Source organism: Taeniopygia guttata, chromosome 30 (genome assembly GCF_048771995.1).
Source record: "Taeniopygia guttata chromosome 30, bTaeGut7.mat, whole genome shotgun sequence".
NCBI lineage: Eukaryota > Metazoa > Chordata > Aves > Passeriformes > Estrildidae > Taeniopygia > Taeniopygia guttata.
Window position 1 is genome coordinate 4,652,040 of NC_133055.1, and position 20,559 is coordinate 4,672,598.

Genomic DNA, 20,559 nt, shown 5'->3' on the forward strand with positions numbered 1-20,559 from the left:
ACACTGGGGAGAACAGGAAGCAACTGAAAGCATGCTGGGGGCAACTGGGATCCTACTGGATCTTACTTGGAGCAACTGGGATCGGGCTGGAAGCAATTGAGGACAACTGGAGTGACTGAGAACATGGTGGGAGCAACTGGGATACACTGGGAGAGACTGATACCACAGTGGGGGTAAATGGGAACAACTGGAACCACAGTGGATGATAATGGGAGCAGCTGTGCCCATGCTGGATTCCTACTGGGATCCTACTGGAACTGGCTGGCATCATACTGGGAATGACTGGAAGTGTGCTGGCTGGGACTGGAACCATGCTGGAGGTGACTGGGAGCAACTGGGCCCACACTGGGAGTGACAGGGAGTCATTCTGGGCAGGGCTGGAATCATACTGGGAGTGACTGGAACCATACTGGGGGGGACTGGGTGCAGCTGGGATCATCCCGGGAGCCACTTGGATTCCAGCAGGTGTGAATGGATCCTGGCTGGGGGTCACTGGGAGCTACTGGGCCCATGTTGGGAGGAAAATCTGGACACACTGGAAGCAACTGGGACCAACTGGAAGGTACTGGAACCGTGCTGAGGGGACTGAGACCACAAATGGGGAAACTGGGTTCATACTGGGAGCGACTGGGACCACACTTTGGGCAACTGCCAGAAACTGGGATCATGCTGGAGGCAACTGGGAGTAACTGGGAAAGACTGGGATCATTCTGAGGTCATCAAAACCTTACTGGGCCAACTGGAATATACTGGGAGTGTCTGTGACCATACTGGGGGGACTGGAACCACACTGGGAACAGCTGGGACCATGCTGGGGACAGCTGAGAGTGAGTGGGACCATGCTGAGAGGGACTGGGACTATTCTAGGGACACCTGGGATCATACTGGGAGGAACTGGGAACAACTGCAACTATTCTGGCAGCAACTGGGATCATACTGGGATCACAGTGGGAGCAGCTGGGTCCATGCTGGGAGGAGCCAGGTCCATGGAAGGTGACAGGAATCATACTGGGATTGACTGGGAGTGGCTGTGAACAACTGGAATCATGCTGAAAGTAACTGGGAGGAAGTGGGAGGGACTGGGAGTATGCTGGGAGTGACTGGGATATACTGGGAGAGACTGGGAGTCATAGGGATCATACTGGTGGTTACTGGGGTCATGTTGACATTGACAGGGAGCAGCTGGGATCACACTGGGGGGCACTGGCATCATACTGGGAGTGACTGGGATCATACTGGGATTACAGTGGGTGCCAAGGGACCCTGACTGGGGGTTACTGGGAGCTGCCAGGCCCATGCTGGGAGCCAAATGCACACACCCTGAGAGCAACTGGGAGCAACTGGGAATGACAGGAGTCATGCAGGTGACAACTGGGATGTACTGGCAGTGACTGGGATAAAACTGGGGGCAGCTGAACCATGCTGAGGTAACTGGGAGTGCCTGGCAAAGACTCTGGGAATGTTCCAGGCAACTGGGATGTACTGGGAGTACCTAAGAACATGAGGTGGTGACTGGGACCACACTGGGAGCCACTGGGAATGTGCTGGGGGCAACTGTGAGTGACTGGGGCCCTGCTGGGGGAGACTGGGATCATACTGGACTCATATTGGGATCATACTGGGAGTGACTGGGACTATACTAGGAGCAACTGGGAGAAGTGGGAACACACCCGAGAAAAGAGGGAGCAACTGGGACTTGCTGAGGGCAAATAGCGTCATAATGGGGAATGACTGAGAGTGACTGGACTCATACTGGGAGAAACAGGGATCCTGCAGGGAGTGAGGGGAAGTGACCAGGGTGATACTGGGACTGACTGGGCTCATCCTGGGAGTGCCCAGGAAACTGGAAGCACACAGGGGTAGGAACTGGGCACCTGCTGGGAGCAGCCCCTGGCGGCCCCGGTACCCCCGAACCCCTTTCCCGGCCATGCCGCCCCTCCAGCCCCAGCACCCCCATTGCCGGGTGCCGGCACTGCCAGGGGTCCCCCGTCTCGGGGTCCCCGCTGGGGCTCCTGGGGCTCTCCTCTCTCTGCGCTCCCGCCCAGGGAAGCCGCGGCTCTCCCGGGGCTCCCCAAATCCGGGGTCCCCCCGCCGCTCCCGCCGCTCCCGCGCGGTCCCCACGCGGCCCCGGCAGAGCTCGGAGGGCCCGGCCGGGAAGCCCAACCCGCACCGCGGGGGGACCCGCATCCCCCCGGCCCCGCCGGGGCTCTGCCGCCACCCGCACCGGGACCCCCCAAAAACACCTCCCGGGGACCCCCGATGTCCCCCCGAGGGCAGCTGCGGCTCGGCCTTGGAGCCCCGCCAGCTCCAAACATCCCCCCAAAAACCCCAAACCCAGGGAGCCCCGGGATATTTGGGGCCAGCTCCCCCTGCCCGGGCACCTGCGGGATGGGGGCGCCGCTCCCGGGGTGCTGCGAGTTCAGGCGGAGCCGGAGCCCCGCGGTTCATCCTCCCCGCTCCTCCTGCTGCTCCCGCTGCCGCTCCGCCTCTTCCTCCCTCCTCCTCCTCCTCCCCGCAGCCGCGGGAGGGGCGGGGATGGAGCCGGGACAGGTCGGAACGCAGAGAGGGGTGGGGGGATGCCAGGAGTGACTGGGCTGTACTGGGATCATACTGGGAGCAGCTCCTGGGTGACTGATCATACTGGGATCATACTGGGATCATACTGGGAGTGAGGAGGAGCAGCGCGGTGGCTCCAGCGCTGGGGCTGGGGGCGCTCCTGGCGGGCGAGGGGGAAGTGGGACCCCGGCACCGGGACCCTGAATCGCCATTGCCAGCACCGGGACCCCCTCCTGCTCCCCTTATCCTGCACAGGGACCCCCCTGAATCCCCCATTTCCGGACATCAGGGCCCTCTGCTCCCCTTTTCCCTGCTCCCAGCCTCTAGATTTCCCGTGTGCCTGATCCTGGAATGCCTTGGAACACCTTGGACCCCCATTCCTGCCTTTCCCAGCCCCCAGCCCCACCTTTGTGCAAAACCAGAGACCCTCTGAACTCCCCCTTCCCAAACACCCCGGGTGTCCCCACCCTGGTATCCCTTTTTGGGAAACCCTGGACTCCCCTTTCCTGGGCTCAAGGACCCCTGGAACTCCCTTCTACCTCTCCATCCCTGCCCCCCCATTTCCGTGACCCTGAGACCCCCCTGCGCCCCCATTCCTGAGAACCAAGACACCCTTTTACCCCTTTGCCCGGCAGTGAGACCCCCCTGCACCCCCTTATCCGGCACCAACACAACATGTTTCCATCCCACACCTCTCCCAACCCCCAGTCCCACCCTTTTCCCTGACCTGGGACCCCTGGGCCCCCATTCCTGCCTTTCCCAGCCCCTAGCCCCTCCTTTCCTCACGTTCAGGAGCCCTGGCACCCCCTTTCCTGGGCACAGGATTCCCTGGACACCCCATCCCAGCTCTCCCAGTCCCTGCACCCCCTTTCCTTGGCTCTCAGCCCCTGAACCTCCTTCCCAGCTCTGCCATCTCTTCATGTCCCCCCTTTCCTTGGCCTGTGGACCCCCTGGATCCCCAAACTCTCACTTTCAGCCCCCTCAGCTCCCCAAAATCTCTGTGTCCCCCCAAGTTCTCTACTCCCTACAGTTCCTGGAAGTGGCACTGTCAGAGCCCGGCCCGGGGGTCCCCCCAGTCCTTGTTTGGGGGGGACGTGGACGGGACCCTCTGCGAGCGCTGCGGCAGCGAGCGGGGCCAGATGGAGGCACAGACACCGGGGATGGGGGCGGGAGCTGAGCTGGGATATTGGGACAGCCAGAGCTGGGATATTGGGATAGCCAGAGCTGGGATATTGGGACAGCCAGAGCTGGGATATTGGGACAGCCAGAGCTGGGACATTGGGACAGCCAGAGTTGGGATATTGGGATAGCCAGAGCTGGGATATTGGGACAGCCAGAGCTGGGACATTGGGACAGCCAGAACTGGGATATTGGGATAACCAGAGCTGGGATATTGGGATATCCAGACCCAGCTCAAGGACAGGAACTGGCCGGTGGCTGACAGTGACCTGGAGACGGGGCCGGTACAACCAGAGCAGGGGCAGTGGGGGGAGCCGGGGGCTGGGCTGGGATCTGTGGGAATGGAGGACTCTGAGGGGCTGGGATGGGATCTCTGGGGATGGGGGGGATCTGTGGGGCTGGGATGGGAATCCAGGGAGCTCCAAGGGGCTCCCTGGGGCTGGGACACGACTCCATGGGTCTGTTCTCTCCTCGTTCCCAGGTCTCCACACAGTGCAGGGGGTTTCCAGCTGTGACCTCCTGTCCAACAGAGCGTCCATGGATCCCACCAGTACGGCTACGAGGGCTGGGATTTCATCTCCTTCTAGCTGGGATCCAGGAGCTTTGCAGTGTCCAACGATGCCGTCTGGATATCCCAGAGGTGCTGGGAATCCAGAGGGATCATGGTGGAGCAGATGAAGCATTACCTGGGACACACCTGTGTGGAAAGGCCCCCAAAATACATCAGATATGGTCGGGAGGCTCTGGAGCACAAAGGTGGGTGTGGGAAGGGAAGGGCAATTCCTATGGGAACAGGAGATTCAGGAATGGGGGACTTGGGAATGCAGGAATTGCCATGGAATTTCCATGGCCAGATCTCACTCTCATCCCAGTCAGGTGAGAATTCCATGGATGGATCTCCTCCCTAACCCACTGCCATGGGAATTCCATGGGGAAATGATTGGAATTGATAACCAATCCAATGAGAGCAGTGCAATGAGAAGTAATCCCTGCTGGGATTCCATGGGACATCGATCCCAATCCTTTGCCCAGGCCGGCTCTGCTGTGCCCGTGGCAGCACCAGGGGAGTGCCCTGTCCCTGCCCTGAGCCCAGCACGAGCCTTTCCTTGGGTGTTCCGTGCCCTGCCCGGGGCAGGAGGGCACTGCCGGAGCGGCTTTGGTGGCCCCGGGCACCCGGCTGGGCTGCAGCCACTGCAGGGGCTCCTGGGGAATGTTCCAGAGCAGAGCTGAAAGCAAACAACAGTTTCTGGAGGGGATTCTGCCCCTGGGCCTGTGCTGGGAGCCCAAGGGCAACAGCCCAAAGTGCTGGGGCTCAGTGTCCCTCAGCCAGGCCATGTTCCCTGGCTGTGCCCTGTCCCTGTCCCTGTGCCCTGTCCCTCGGCTGTCCCCTGTCCCTGTCCCCTGTCCCTCAGCTGTCCCCTGTCCCTTGGCTCTGTGGGGCCAGGGGTGGCAGCAGGACCTGGGGCAGCCCTGGGGGAGAACAACCCTGAGGCCCAGCTGGGCCAGTTCCCCCAGTTCCCCCCAGGCCACTCCCAGCATGGGCCCTGTGGCTCCCAGTCACCCCCAGTATGGTCCCACTCACTTCCAGTTACACTCAGTGTGATCCCAGTATCATCCCGGTCACTCCCAGTGTGATCCCAGCATGATCCCAGCATGTTCCCAGGTGTTCCCATTCACCCCTATAATAGTTCCAGGCACTCCCAGTATGGTTCCAGTCCTTCCCAGTATGATCCCAGTATGAACCCAGTCACTCTCATTATGGTACCATTTGCCCCCAGTAAGGTCCCAGTCACTCCAAGTCACCCAGTATGATTCCAGTCACTCCCAGTATGATCCCAGTCACTCCCAGATAGTCCCAGTATTACTGCAGTAATTTCGTTTATGGTTCCTCTGTGATCCCAGTCACTCCTGGTTAATGCAGCCTGGGGTCCCAGGGGCCCATGTGACCCCCGGGCTGCCGCTGCCGTGGGTGTCCGGATAGCGCTGCGCTGTCAGGCTCAGCCTGTCTGGGTCCCTCAGCTCAGCTCCCAGCCACAGGCAACTTAGCGAGCACCTCTGGAGTGATTTCAGCTCTGTGAGTTCAGCTCTCAGTGATTTCGCTCTGTGCTCACAAGTGCCTCTGGCAGACACACAGGGATAGAGAGAGGAAAAGGCTGTATGCGGTTCCACAGCGATGTCCTTTATTGCCAGCTCCTCTGAAGGGATGCAGTGACAGTTCTTCTGCCAAACTGGATAGAAATGGGTGTTTATATAGGGTACTGGGGTGTTGGAAATTGTCCAATTGCCAGGTTTGAGGAGAATACACCAATACCCTTACAGAGAGATAAGAAGGGTCCGAATGCAGAAGAGGGGCTTCTTTGGTCCAGTCACCGTGACTTAGGCATTTCTTATCTTAGGTGAGTGACCGCCAGGGAGGCCTTGCAGGGCCTCTGACTGCTACAGTGACACTGCAGAACCTCATGGAACCGTGAGTCAGTTGTGACAATGCAGGTCCAAGGACACCATGGTGACACTACAGAACCTCATGGAACCAAGGGGCCATTGTGACACTCTGCTGCCTCATGAAATCAAGGAGACCATTATGAACATGGAGACCCCAAGGAACCAAGGGTCCATGGTGACCTTGTGCAGCCGCAGTGTCACAGAGGAGCCGCTGTGACACAGCGAGGGCACACGGAGCCCAGGGGCCATTGTGACACATCAGGGCTTTGTGGAACCACGAAGCCATTGTGACACTGCAAGGCCTCATGGAAGCATGGGGCCATTGTGACACTGCAGAAGCAAGGGGAACATTGTGACACTCCAGGGCCTCATGGAGCCAAGGAGACCATTGTGACACTGTGGGGTCCATGGAACCAAGGGAACATGGAACAGGTCTGGCTGGCTGGGCTCCTGGGGACCACCTGACAGGTCCGGGTGACCTTGGCATGTCAAGGGCTGCTTCTCATCTGCCCCTGAAGCACTGGGGCTCTGGGCTTTCCTTCCCATGGGAGAGAACTGTCCTTCTCCTCCAGGGAACCAGGGCCAAAACTGGGATTTCTTCTCCAAATTTCCTTATGTAAAAGGATTGTTCCCAGATGAAATCTGCCAGGAGAAACAGGTCTAACTGCCTTGACCACCCAAGGGTCACCTCTCATCTGCCTTTGAAACACTGGGACCGTGTGCTTTTCTTTCTTATGAGAAAAAAAAACATCCATCTCCACCAGGCACCCATGGCCAAAACTGAGGATCTGCCTCCAGAATTCCCTATATCCAAGGATAGCTCCCAGACAGAAGCTACCAGGACTGACAAGTCTGGCTGGCCTTGGCTTCCTGAGGGCTGCATTCATGTGCCTCTGAAACACCGGGGCTCTGTTCTTTTCTTCCTAATGTAAATAATTCTTCCTATCCAGGAACCCACAGCCAAAATTGAGATTCCACCTCCAAAATGCCCTGTGTCCAAGGATAGCCCCTAGATGAAAGGTGTCAGGAGAGACAGGTCTGGCTGGCTTGGCCTAAGGGTGCCCACCTCTCATCTTCTTCCAGAACACTTGGACTTGCACTTCTCTTTCCTGTAGGAAAAAATCATTAATCCTGTCATGGCCAAAACTGGGATTCCACCTCCAAAACTCCCTACATCCGAGGATTAATGCTTTGAGAAATGTTTTTTGTTGATTTAATGACCTATTAAACCTTTTCCCAAAGTTTCTCTTATCTTCTATGTTGCCAGAAAGGATGTTTTATTGTTTTGAGCTCCTGAGAATCTTTTGTTGGTATTTCTCCAGTGCATCCAACTCAGAGGACAGAACCAATTGTAATTCCTTTTAAATGTCCCATTGAGAGAGTTTTTTAGGGGATGGGGGTCAGGGCTTGTGTGTCCTGCTTGGCACAGCCCAGGCAGGGCTTTCACAGCCCCATCCCACACTCCATTTCCCAGCTGGAGCCGCTGGTGCCTCTGAGTTCTGCTGCCCCAGCCCCAGGGACGCTCTCCTTGTCTGCCCATTCCCCCAGGGTCTCTGGGCAGGGATGGCCTCAGTGGGGGCTGCTGACATCCTCAGCAACTTGGAGGCTGCTGCTGAATTTTACTGCTCCAAAGGCTTCTTCAGCCTTCAGCTCCTCAGTGCAGGAATTCAGTGCCCCAGGGCTCATTAACATTCAGAACACCTTAACAAGCCAAGCCCTGGGAATCACTTAAGTTTTCAAATCTCTTGTGGTTGATTACACTATATTTAAAAGGACAGTGAGAAAATATTTCTTCAGGTCCTGTTTAGTTTTTTTTTACTTGTAATAAATTGATGTGTGAAATCTCCAATTGACACTGAATCCAAGTGCCTCCTCATGCAGTTGGAATAGATATGAAAATCAAGACCCTTTGTGGCTGACAATCCATCAGACTCTGTCCCTACCCCCACCCCACCATGCAGAGCTTTGTGACAGAGCAGGACCTCGTGTCATGATGGGTCCATTGTGACACTGCAGGGCCCCATGGAACCAAGGGGCCAGTGCTGCTCCTCAGAGACTTGTGGAATGAAGGAAACATGTTTGACACCGTGGTGGCCCTTGGGCACAAGAGGCCATTGTGACACTGTGGGACCAAGGAGAGCATTTTTGCCCTGCCAGACCTCATGGAACCAAGGATCCACTGTGACACTGCAGGGCCTTGGGGACCACGGTGACATTGTGACACTGTGGGACCCAAGGATCCAAGGGACTTTGTGACACCAAGGGGTCCCATGGAACCAAAGGGACATTGCGACACTGGGAGGCCTCATGGAGTCATGGAGACCATTGGGACACTCTGGGGCCTCATGGAACCCTGGTGACACCAAGTTGTCTGGGAGTGTTGATCTGCTGGAGGGTAGGAGGGCTCTGCAGAGGTCCCAAATCCAACAAGGTGAGGTTTAACAAGTCCAAGAGTCGGGTCCTGCACTTTGGCCACAACAACCCCTGCAGCGCTACAGGCTGGGGACAGAGGGGCTGGACAGCAGCCAGGCAGAAAGGGACCTGCAGGGACTGATGGACAGCAGGCTGGACATGAGCCAGCCGTGTGCCCAGGTGGCCAAGAAGGCCAATGGCTCCTGGCCTGGATCAGGAATGGTGTGGCCAGCAGGAGCAGGGCAGTGATTCTTCCCCTGTGCTGGGCACTGGTTGGGCAGCACCTCGAGTGCTGTGTCCAGTTCTGAGACCCCAATTTAGGAAGGACATGGAGGGGCTGGAACATGTCCAGAGAAGGGCAACAAGGCTGGTGAGGTGTGTGGAGCACAAATCCTGTGAGGAGCAGCTGAGGGAGCTGGGGTTGTTTATCCAGGAGAAGAGGAGGCTCAGGGGAGACAAGGCAGTGTCAGGGCACAGGTTGGACTTGATGATCTCCAAGGTCTTTTCCAACCTTGCTGATTCCGTGATTCTCTGAATCCACCCTTGGAGGAGTTGCAGGAGGAGCCCTGGGCCTCCTCTTCAGAAGCTCCAGCAGCCCAGGTCCCTCAGCTTCTCCTCACAGCCCCAAAGCCCATCCTGTCAGTCCTGCAGAACCTCTCCAGCTCCTGGGGGTGGCAGCGCTGTGGCTGAAGCAGGGACAGGCCATGGAAATGAGCAGCAGCTTCTGCAGTGGGACAGGAAACTCCCAGCTGATGGGAACAAACTTTCTGGCTGACTGCAGAGGCCAAGACAAAGCTGAGTGGTTTCCCTGGTGTCCCCCAGCCCTTCCTGGCCCCAGGGGCTGATGGCATTTGTGCTCCCTCAGGTCCATGTCCCCACAGCACCAGCACGGGGGTGCTCCCGCCTGCTGTGTGCAGTGCAAACAGGGGCTGCTGAGCCAGTGCTGCCGTGTCTGTGCCTGCAAGGATGCGGCACCTCTGTGAGCTGGGGGAGAGGCCAGGGCTGCAGAGGGGGGATGTTGTTGGCAGCTCCATGAGGACGCTCTGGGACGCTGCCCTGGGCTGTGCAGCGCCCTGGGGATGGATCAGCCCCTGCTCTGCTGCTCCTTCCCGTCTCCCCCAGGGCCCTTGCAGAGCACCAGCCGTGCTGTTTGCCCCCAGCCTGCCCACGGCCAGCCTGGGGCTGCTCATGGGGGTTTTCTGTGCTGAGCATTGGCCTGGCCGTGCTCTTGAGAGAGCCTGGGCAAGGAGCCTGGAGCCCCCAGGCCCTGGCCTGAGGCGTCAGCGCTGCCCCAGCAGTGCCCATGGCCTGTCCCTGCTGCAGCCCCGGCACTGCCACCCCCAGGACTGTGCCCGGCCCCGAGAGCACTCAGGCCCTGCAGCAACACCAGGGCCACCAGGGCAGCGGGGCAGGGCCACGGGAGCAGCACTGGCAGCACCAAGTGCTGCTGCTCCTGGGCACAGCTGCTGTGCCAGCCCTGATCTGCCCCAGCTCTGCACACAGACATTGCTGCTGCAGCTCCAGAGAAGGCAACAAAAGGGCATCTCTGCAGAAAACTCTGTTGGGAGATCCTTTAGTTCCTTTAAAGTCACCAAGAGCACAGGCCCTCATTGGCACAGTCTGTGGCCACAGGGAAGGTAGAGTGAAACAAAATGAGAAATGGCACAAGGAATGGCATTTATTTGTGGACAACAGTAAATGTAAAACAAAGACTTCCAAGATGAAACCAACAAGAAGTATCAAAGATTAATTTTTTTCGAAGTGATTTGCAGAAATTGTCCAGCAGTTTAATGTTCCTGAAAGCATCCAGTCATCAGTCTCCACACTGCAGCCTTGAGCTCCTGGTTCCTCAGGCTGTAGATGAGGGGGTTCAGGGCTGGAGGCACCACCGAGTACAGAACTGACAGGGCCAGATCCAGGGATGGGGAGGAAATCGAGGGGGGATTCAGATAGGCAACTGTGCCAGTGCTGAGGAACAGAGAGACCACAGCCAGGTGAGGGAGGCAGGTGGAAAAGGCTTTGTGCCGTCCCTGCTCAGAGGGGATCTTCAGCACAGCCCTGAAGATCTGCACATAGGAGAAAACAATGAACACATAACATCCAAAATATAGAAGAGCACTTAGCACAATAAGCCCAAATTCCCTGACTTTGATGTGTGAGCAGGAGATCTTGAGGATCTGTGGGATTTCACAGAAGAACTGGCCCAGGGCATTGCCATGGCACAGGGGCAGGGAAAATGTATTGGCTGTGTGCAGCAGAGCACTGAGAAAGGCACTGGCCCAGGCAGCTGCTGCCATGTGGGCACAAGCTCTGCTGCCCAGGAGGGTCCCGTAGTGCAGGGGTTTGCAGATGGACACGTAGCGGTCGTAGCACATGATGGTCAGGAGGGAAAACTCTGCTGAGATGAAAAACATGAAGAAAAAGAGCTGAGCAGCACATCCTGTGTAGGAGATGTTCCTAGTGTCCCAGAGGGAATTGTGCATGGCTTTGGGGACAGTGGTGCAGATGGAGCCCAGGTCGCTGAGGGCCAGGTTGAGCAGGAAGAAGAACATGGGCGTGTGCAGGTGGTGGCCGCAGGCTACGGCGCTGATGATGAGGCCGTTGCCCAGGAGGGCAGCCAGGGAGATGCCCAGGAAGAGGCAGAAGTGCAGGAGCTGCAGCTGCCGCGTGTCTGCCAGTGCCAGCAGGAGGAAGTGGCTGATGGAGCTGCTGTTGGACATTTGCTGTGGCTGCACATGGGCACCTGGTCATGGAGAAAGGACAGGGACAAGTCAGGAGAGGCTGCTCGGAGCCAAACCTGAGCCATTCCCTTCAGACTGTCCTGCTGGGACTCACCCACCCTTGTTCCTGCTCTGGGAAAACCTTCACCCAGGTCCCTGCCTGAGCTCCAGTTGTGCTGGCTGAGTGTGACAGGAGCAGCCAGGCCTGTTTATGGAGGATCTCGAGGAGCCATCCCTGCCCTGCTTCCCTGGGTTTGTGGACATTTGGCAGAGGGACCAGGCTGGATATTCAGGATTTGTCAGGGGAATCAATCCTACTGCAGAAAGGGTTGGTACCATCTGCACTCATACTTGTAAGGGAAAGAGCAGAAGCTGGTTTTAGGAATTGTTTTCCTACCCACACATCATTCCTGGCTCTCTGAGGTCAGAAATCCCCAGCATTCCTGCTGCACTCTGAGTTTCCACAGAGAGATGTGAGAGGCAAAGGATTCCCTGTGGCTGAGGGCAGGTGAGGGGCTGGATGGGCTTGTTCCCCCAGCACTGCTCTGCTCAGCCCCCTCTGCTTCCCTGAGCATCTCCCTGGGCCTGGACATTCCCTCCTGAGAGGTGCCTTGTCCCTGCCAGCGCTCACAGAGCCCATCCCACCCTGTGTGCCCTCGGCCCCGCCCTACAGAAACCTGCCTGTGTGCAGGGCCCTGGCTGGGGCAGGCTCTGTGTGCAGCTGGGCAAGGGCAGCTCAGGAGAGCCCTGCTGGGCCCTGCAGAGGTGATGCTGCTGCTGTCCAGGGCTGAGGAGTGGCTGAAGGCCCTTTGGGAGGCTCCCAGCAGAGAGACTGACCACCCAAAGTCACAGTTCTGGAGTCTCTGTAAATGTTCAAACATACCTTTGATGATCCTGTGTGTCCCTTTCAACTCAGAATGTTCTGTCATTCTGGGATTACAATTCCTGTTCATCTTCTCTCATCCCCCTGTTGTTTATAATCAAAATAGAAAAAAAACCCCCTTGCCACAGTGTTAGAACAGTAAAGTAAAAATCAGACCTTTATTGGAAGCTTCCAGGTGTCCCAGCTGAAATGGAGCATACCCAACCCCTGATGTAAACAATTTATTAAGGTCGATTATTTAGGATATTTAACAGGAACATCCAGTAGGAGATTCAGTTGCCCCAGTTATACACCCCTGGCTCAACCCATTGGAGTAGGTCCAAGGGCTTCTTTGCCTGAGTTTTTGTTATCTCTGTTCATATTCAAAAACCAAAATGTTCTTCTTGTAGGTCCACCTCCTGATAATAAGACTATATAGTATTTAAAAATATATTTAGACAGCTTATTGTTCTAAAATATAAGTGAAAGGAAAGGAAACATACTAAAGTTAATTAAGGATTATAATTTTTTCAAGTATATAATAGCAGGTAAATAGGGTTAATTAAGGGTTTAATGGAGTCAGGTAAGCGTTATAGATTTATAACTTTATAATAGTAATTTACAGAGCTATGAATAGATGAAAAATATGTAAAGACCAAAAATCTTTTTGTCACAGACGAAAATTTGCCATCCAGCTCCAAGCGAGAAATTGAAAACACTCTCAGGAAAGCCCCTGACCTTTACAGCAATCCCAGGCTTACCTTCTTTGGGAAGTGCCCTCCGGTGCTGTGCCCAAGCTGGTCTGGAGCTGGGAGCAGCCCTGCCCCACCCAGCCCCTCTCAGCAGCAGCACCTGCCCTGCTCAGGGTGGCTCCTTCCCCCCACAGCTCCTGGCCAGCGCTGGGAGCAGCTCCAGGGCCGGCTGAGAGCTGTCCCTGGCAGGCAGCAGAGTCCCTGGCCCAGCACAGCGCCCTGGGCTGCAGGACCCTGCTCTGCAGGACAGCCCTGGGCACCCCTGGCTGCTCTGCACAGGAGATGAGCAGAGAATGCACTCACAGGGGCTGTGGGCATTGGGATGTTCCAGCTTTAGGAGATCTCTCCAGGAGCTGCAGCTGCATTGTCCTGCAGCCAGAGGTTCCTGTGCCAAGGGCTGGCAGTGATTCTGCCCCAGGCACTTCTCAGCCCCTTCCCAGCCCTGACTGATTGAAGCTCTCTGTGCCTCTGTGCTGTGCCCGGGCTGGCTGCAGGCAGTGCCCCAGCCCTGCTGGGCTGGGAGAAGAGCTGCTCAGCAAGAGAAATGTGCTTTTGAAGCTCTGCTTGGTTACCAGGATCACCCTCTGTGCCAGGAGCCCGGCCCAGCTCAGCAGCACAGACACAGCACAAGGACTTTAATGACCCTCTGGGGCTTTGTGCTCAGGCCCTGAACATCAGGCCCTGGGAGGGAGCTGCAGAAACCTCTCCAGAACTCCAAGTCAGAATCCAACTCCAAAGTTTCTTGGACTTTTAATGGGTCCCACTGAGGGACATGACTGAGAAAGTGTCCCCAGGCCCCAGGCAGAGCAGAGAACTGGAGGCACTGATGACAGGTGGGGACAAAGAGAAGCCAAGTCTTGGTGCCCTGGGGCACAGCAGGGTCTGTGCCACCAAGGGCTGTGAGGAGACACCTTGTCCTGAGGCCCTGGGGCCTCCTGTCACAGCCCCAGCCAGGCTGGGCACTGTCACCCCCTGGTCCTGCCCTCAGCATCCCCCCCTAGCCCACATCCCAGTGGCCTCAAGGATCTGCTGGAAGGAGTCCCTGGGGAGCCTTGGTCAGGAATGGCCCTGGGGGCTCCTTCATGCTCCCAGGGACTGCAGGTTTTTCAAAGGACTTTGGCTTTTGCTTTTGCCTTGAAGTCTCTGAGAGGTTTCTGCAATCCTGGCCTCCAATTATCTGCTGTAATTAGTCCCTGGAGAGACTGTCAGTAACAACACTCAGTGGGGCTCATTAATGCTTCAAGGTACTTCAGTTCTTTTAAGGTACTTGGTGTTTCCCTTTTGATCCAGACTCTGTGTGAGGTTTGTGCAATCATGGCCCCAATTATCTGCTTTAATGAGTCCCTTGAGAGCTTTGTACTGACACCCAGTGGGGCTCATTAATGCTTTCAGATACTCAGGTTTTTCCAGGTACTTTGGATTTTCCTTTCCACATTGAGAGGTTTTTGTGCCATTTTGAGTCTCTGAGAGGTTTTTGTGTGATCCTGGTCTCCAACTCTCCCCTCCACGATGAGGAGCCTGTGTTGGGGATGGACCTCAGTGGGACCCATTATTGCATTGAGACCTTTCGGTTGTTTGCTCTTGATTTTAACTCCTGGAAAGTTTTGTGCAATCTCCTCTCAGGCCCTGAGGTTCCAGGGCTCAGCTCCAAATGCACCATGGGGCTCAATAGGAACAAGCAAGTCCTGACAAACCATGGCTCTGCCTTGATTTCCCTCTTGTCTGGGGCAGTTCAGCAGGAAGTTTCTGTCGTGGTTTTTGTTCGCTAATTTGAGCTTTCTCGGCCAGTGCATTAATTAGTGTGGTGGGTCCAGTGTTGGCTAATTACCAGTGCACTCACTATAAAATACTTACTAATTTCCTGCTGCGAGATAGGATTAGGAGAAAGGCAAAGTGGGATCAAATCTTTAAAAGGGTATAAAGAAGAGTTTGTAACAGTAAGTAAAAAAAGAGTAATAAGGATCAGAAGAAAACTTTCAGAACACTTCCCCTCTCCATTCAACCTTTTCTTACTTACTTTTTATGCAAAGGGACAAACCAAAACAATTTCAGTCACTTAACCACCTCTAGAAAAATCCTTCTTTAGTTCACTCAGGGAGAGGAGTCTCTCTTTCTTGCTATGGAGACTTCTCCACAAGAAAACAGTTCTCTTCTAGCTCTCAATTTCCATGAATAGCAGCCACTCGGAAAAAGTGAAATCGTGAAGTCTCTCCCATTTTTTCACAGTTTTTCCCACAGCTGTGTTTATGGGCCATGCCAACTTATGGGGTATTAGTTTCAGGATGAGCTGTTTAAGAGCAAAGGTTCTCTTCATCTATTTCTGAAATCATCTTCATCTCTGGGAACAGAGGTCTTCTTCTCTCCCTGAGGGCACAGGGTCTCATCACTCTGCTCTCTTTGTCTATTCAAACTTCTCCTGGGATCACAGCTACTTCAACATTTGCTTACTTTGGCGTGGAAGCTTTGCTGAAACAAGTCATCTCCCCATACTTTTCAATGCCTAATAGGGAAAAAGAGAGTCTGATGTATCAATTACATCCTTCTCCATATTTTTATCAGAGTATTTAATCCCCAACATCAAGGCATCTCCTCATCCCTCCCATCTGGGACTCAACTTCCTCTTCACTGACCTCGGTGTCTTCATGTTGCTCCTCTGTGTTCCTGCCCTGTGTCCTTTTCTCTCACTGGAGGGAGGATGGCAGCACTGCCAGAGTCAATATCTGCCCGGGGCTGCAGATGGTTCCGTGACCCCAGCGGGACTCGGTGGCCAATTCTAATTTTGGCCATGGTTCCTGGACATGAAGACCAGTTCTTTTCCATAGGAATGGAGGAATATAGCCCCAGTGTTTCAGGGGGAGACAAGAGGTGACCACCAGAGGACAAGACCAGCCAAAGCTGCCCGATTTTTTTCAGGCAAATACCCTTGAATATAGGAAATTTTTTAAGGAGAGTGTCAGTTTTGGCAATGGGCATCTGATGGCTCTTTTCCATACAAAGCAGAGCACTGAGCCCCAGTGCTCCAGGAGCTGATGAGAGGCAGGCGTTGACATCCCAAGATCAGCAAGACCTGTCAGGTGGACCCTGGGAGGCCAAGCCACCCAGACCTGTTCCATGTTCCCTCACTTCCATGGAGCCCCACAGTGTCCCAATGGTCCCTGGCTTCCAGGAGGCCCTGAGGTGTCACAATGCCCCCTTGGTGACACCAGGCCCTGCAGGGTCCCAATGGTCCCCATGGTTCCATCAGGCCCCACAGAGTCATAATGGTCTCTGGGTCCATGAAGCCCCGTGGTGTCACCATGGCCCCTTGGTTCCATGGGCTCCAGTGGTGCCACAATGATCCCCTTGGTTCCATGAGGTGCCCACAGTGTCACAGTGATCTCCATGGGAAGGAAAGAACCGAGCCCCAGTGTGGCAGGGGCAGCCACCAGAGGCCAAGGCCAGCCAGGCTTGATGGTACTGGCAGATTTTGCCTGGGAGCAATCCTTCAATGTTCTGAGTTTTAGAGTTGGAATCCCAATTTCAGACAAGGACATCCGGAGGAGCAGGACGGTTCTTTTCCAAAGGAAGGAAAGGACGGAACACCAGTGTTTTAGGGGCAGATAAATGGCGGCCACCAGAGGCCTAAGCCAGCCAGACGTCTCTGTCCTGGCATCATTTTTCTGGGAGCTATCCTTGTATATAGGGAATTCGGGAGGCAGATCCCAAATTTTGGCCATGGGTGCCTGGTTGAGATGGATGCTTTTTAAGCAAGAAAAGCACATGGACCCAGTGTCTGAAAGGCAGATGAGAGGTGGCCCCTGGGTGGCCAAGGCAGCCAGACCTGTTTCTATTGGCAAGTTTCATCAGGGAACAATCTTTGCATATAAGAAAATGTGGGGAAGGAATCCCAGTTTTGGCCATAGACCCCTGGAGAAGAAGGACAGTTCTCTCCCATAGGATGACGAAGCAAAGAGTCAATTGTGACCCTGGGGTTCCATGGAACCAAAGGGCCATGGTGACACAGCAGGGCCACGTGGATCCAGTGGTCCATTGTGACACTGTGGATCCAAGGAGACCATGGAGACACCCCCAGAACCTCATGGAACCAAGGGGTCCATGGTGACCCAGCGGGGCTGCATGGAGCCAATGGTCCATGGTGACACTGCCCATCCAAAGAGGCCATTTGGACACTGCGGAAGCTCATGGAGCGAGGTGGCCATTGTGACACTGAAGAACTTCATGACACCAAATATCCATGGGGACACAGCAGGGCATCATGGAACCCAGGAACCACTGTTGGCAGTGCGGAAACTCCTGGAACCAGGGGCCGTTGTGGCACTGCAGCACCAACACAGCTGCTGCACCTTGTCCCCTGCCCTGCACAGCTCCTTGGGAGGCACAGCAGGAGCAGCACCCTGGGAGCCTCAGGAATGCCCCTCTGGGATCCATGGCACACACTCCCAGGGGCTGGAATTCCAGTTCCCAGCCAGGAAAAGATGTTCCTGCCCTTGAAGGCAAAGCTCTTATGGAAGAGCCAAAAGCCAAGTGCAGCAGGATCCTACAGTGACATTTCACTGCCAGCCTTCATAACTTCACCCATGGTTGTCGTAGCTCATGGATTGGGAATTAAATCAGGGCAGGGTCTTTGGTGGGAGCTGCCCCGGGTCAATGGAGACACAGAGAGCGAAACAGAGCAGGCAAAGGAAGGCAGGAGAGAAAGGAGGTGTTTTGTTTTGGAATGACACGTGTCTGCTAAGGGAGGCAGGAGCCTCTCCTGAAATGGAAAAATGTAAACTCTCTTTCTGAATTGTTATAAATTTGAAATTAAGGGGGGCTCTCAGGTAAAAATATGGGAGCAGGAATAACAGCTTTTTATTAGAGAAGAAAATGAGAATATGAGCAATGCAGTGAACCAAAACAACACTGAGAGAGCCAGAATACAACCTGACAGTCTGTTGGACAGGGTGTTGGCCGCAGTCCAATTGGAATGGTGGCTGCAGTCCTCCTGCAGTGTCAGGTGTGGTTCTGTTGGAGTAATGATACTGTAGAAAAGGGTGTCTTCTTCTGAAGAGGAAGAGGCAGCTGTTCCTCTGAGAAATCCAGCCCAGAAAAAGCTGTGTTGGTGGGCCAGAATCTCAAGACTAGATGCAGGTAGGAATGCTTGGCTCCTCCCTCTGGGCGGAGCAGCTCACAATGGGATGTTATAGTTCTTATCAGTCATGCAGTGACATTCAATAGCCCATTATCAGCAGATGTCTCCCCTGACTGAGGATTGATTGTGGAAGAGATAAGGAAAAACTGCCCACTTAGCACAGGACAACTGCCAAACAGATGGGAAATAGAACACATCTTGCTTTTCAGTCTGGGACAGGAGGTCACAAACAAAATCAGCTGAGAAGGCAGCACTCTGAAAAGCAAACCAGAACTGACAGAAAATGAATGGGACAGAAATCAATAATTCTGAAAGTTTTATTTACTAAATAAAATAAAATAAATATAAATCACACCCACCCAGCCCCATACAATCCTGATCCCAAAACCTCAAATTTGGATCTTCTCTCAATCTCCTTCCAACCCCATCTAACCCTGGATGTGGAGGAACTGAGTAATTTTGGCATGGGACTGAGGTGGGAACCAGCCACTTTGACGTGGGATTGAGTAATTTTGGGGTAAGATTGAGGTGTTTCCAGTGGGATTGAATAATTTTGAGGTGACAGAGCACTCCACCTTGGCATTTGGAGTGCAAAGATATGGAGAATACTACCAGATATCCCCCAAGAACCCACAAATCCTCCAGAATATGTTCCCACACCATAAATTCCACCTCAAATACCTCTTAAATGGTGGGACTTTTCACATCTCTGGTCAATACTCTTTTTTAGTCATTTTTCAGGTGTTTTTAAGTGATAAAGACAAATCAGAAGAAAATTAGGGCCAAACCAAAACCAGATACCCCTTGAGCATCCCCTGAGCACTGGACAAAACAAACTTGGCAGAAATCAAACTTAACCCTCCATAAAATGCCTTGAGGAAGATTTGCTCTTCCCACAAGTCACTTGTGATGGAAACACAAACAAATCCCAAACATTAATAAACTGAAAATAGAAGCAATTCTGTGGCAAATCCAAGTTTCATCAGTTCCTGCACAGCTTCAGCTCAGCTGCTGGCAAGTTCCGATAAAAGGAAAGTGGAAATTTGGCCCAGTACAGATTAATAAAGGGAAGGGAAAGCTCTGTGTAGCTGTCACAAAGGTGACAGAGTGTTGTAGTTTGACACGGAAAAAGAATTTTTCCGGAAAAAAGAAGTCAATTTAGACATTGACCAATTGAAGGTAGACCCGCCTCTGAGAACACAGAGGGGTTAAAAGCAGAATTCCCAGAAGAACTCGCTGTCTTGGGTTCCGGTCAGCGTGCAGTGCAGGGCTCTCCTCTGCCCGGCCACGAGCTGGGTGGGGGAGGGGAGAAGCCATGTGGCCTTCAGAGGTAGGCCCAAGAGCAGAGGGAGTAGAACCCCCTGCAGATAAAAGGGTAAAAAAAATCTAAGATGTCTCCGTTCTCCCCAGAGTCTCTCTCTCTCCCAAGAGAGAAAAAGAGACAGCGGTGGTTTTATCAGCAGTTTGCCGCGGAGAAAGAGAAGAGCAGGGGGGCCGCAAGGTGCCCAGCCGGGCTGTAGGAGCTGGAGCCTGGGCAGCAAGCCATCTCTGGGAGTCAAGACTTTTAACCCTTCCTAAGAAAATAAAAGCTTTATAAAATTTTTCTCCTCCTTAGTTTAAAAAGAGAGGAAGAGAGACAGCCTGGAACCTGGGATGTTGGAAAAAGAAATTCTAAGTGAGAAGAAACAATAGAATGGCTTTTAGCTAAACTTTTTCTTAGTAGCCACAGACTGAACTGATTTCTCCTCCAAATAAGACTATATTTTAAGAAGATGCTGGTAAGCCAAAGAAATCATGCTTCAGCTGGGAAAAGACAGAAGTAGAGCAAACAAAGAAAAGTTAAAAAAAGTTTATAGTAGTGCCCCCTGTCGTCAAAAAAAAAAAAAGAAAAGAAGATCTCTATTCGTAGATCCTCAGCCCCAGGGGAAAATGGGGGGGACTGTTAATCCCAAAAATAAAAAACTAAACTGTTATTTTTTCCCCTCTTGGCAGGGCATCCTTAAAAAAAAAAATCCTAAAAAACAGTCTGTCCATCCATACATTAGTAGTAAGAGCACCGTACATAAAAAAGAAAGAGTCACCACTAACAAACTTTTTTCTCCGAGCAGTGCCATGTGGTGACATAAAAGCACAAGATGTAGCAGCTATATTTCTTAAGATGTTTGTAGCACAAGAGAGACTTCTCTCTCCCTGCAAATAAACTAAGTGTTAATTATCTAGAAAGTAGAAACCTAATTGAAGTCCAAATTGTGTCTCACTGTAATTTATTAAAGTTAAATAGTGAAAAAAAGAATACTTTAAAAAGTTTTCATTTTAAATTATATATGTTTTCTTTTTTTTCCCCCTCTTTTATAATAACGTAGTAATAATAGTTTAATAAAGTTTTTTTCTTGTTATTAAGCTTAAGCCTGCTTTGCTCTGTTCTCAATCACATTTCACAGCATTCAATTAAAAGATTACATTTTCATAAAGAGCACTAGCATTGTACCAGTATCAAACCATGAC

The 20,559-nt window shown here is 53.5% G+C and overlaps 2 protein-coding genes across 3 annotated transcripts in view; one reads left to right on the forward strand and one right to left on the reverse strand.

The window, feature by feature from the left end:
* LOC140680909 (uncharacterized) overlaps positions 1-20,559 on the forward strand; it is a 692,735-nt gene that overhangs the window by 171,606 nt on the left and 500,570 nt on the right. The window lies entirely within an intron of this gene.
* LOC140681017 (olfactory receptor 14A16-like) lies at positions 10,047-11,309 on the reverse strand. The gene has a single exon (XM_072920096.1). The coding sequence runs from the start codon at positions 11,307-11,309 to the stop codon at positions 10,377-10,379; it is 933 nt and encodes a 310-aa protein (XP_072776197.1). The 3' UTR covers positions 10,047-10,376.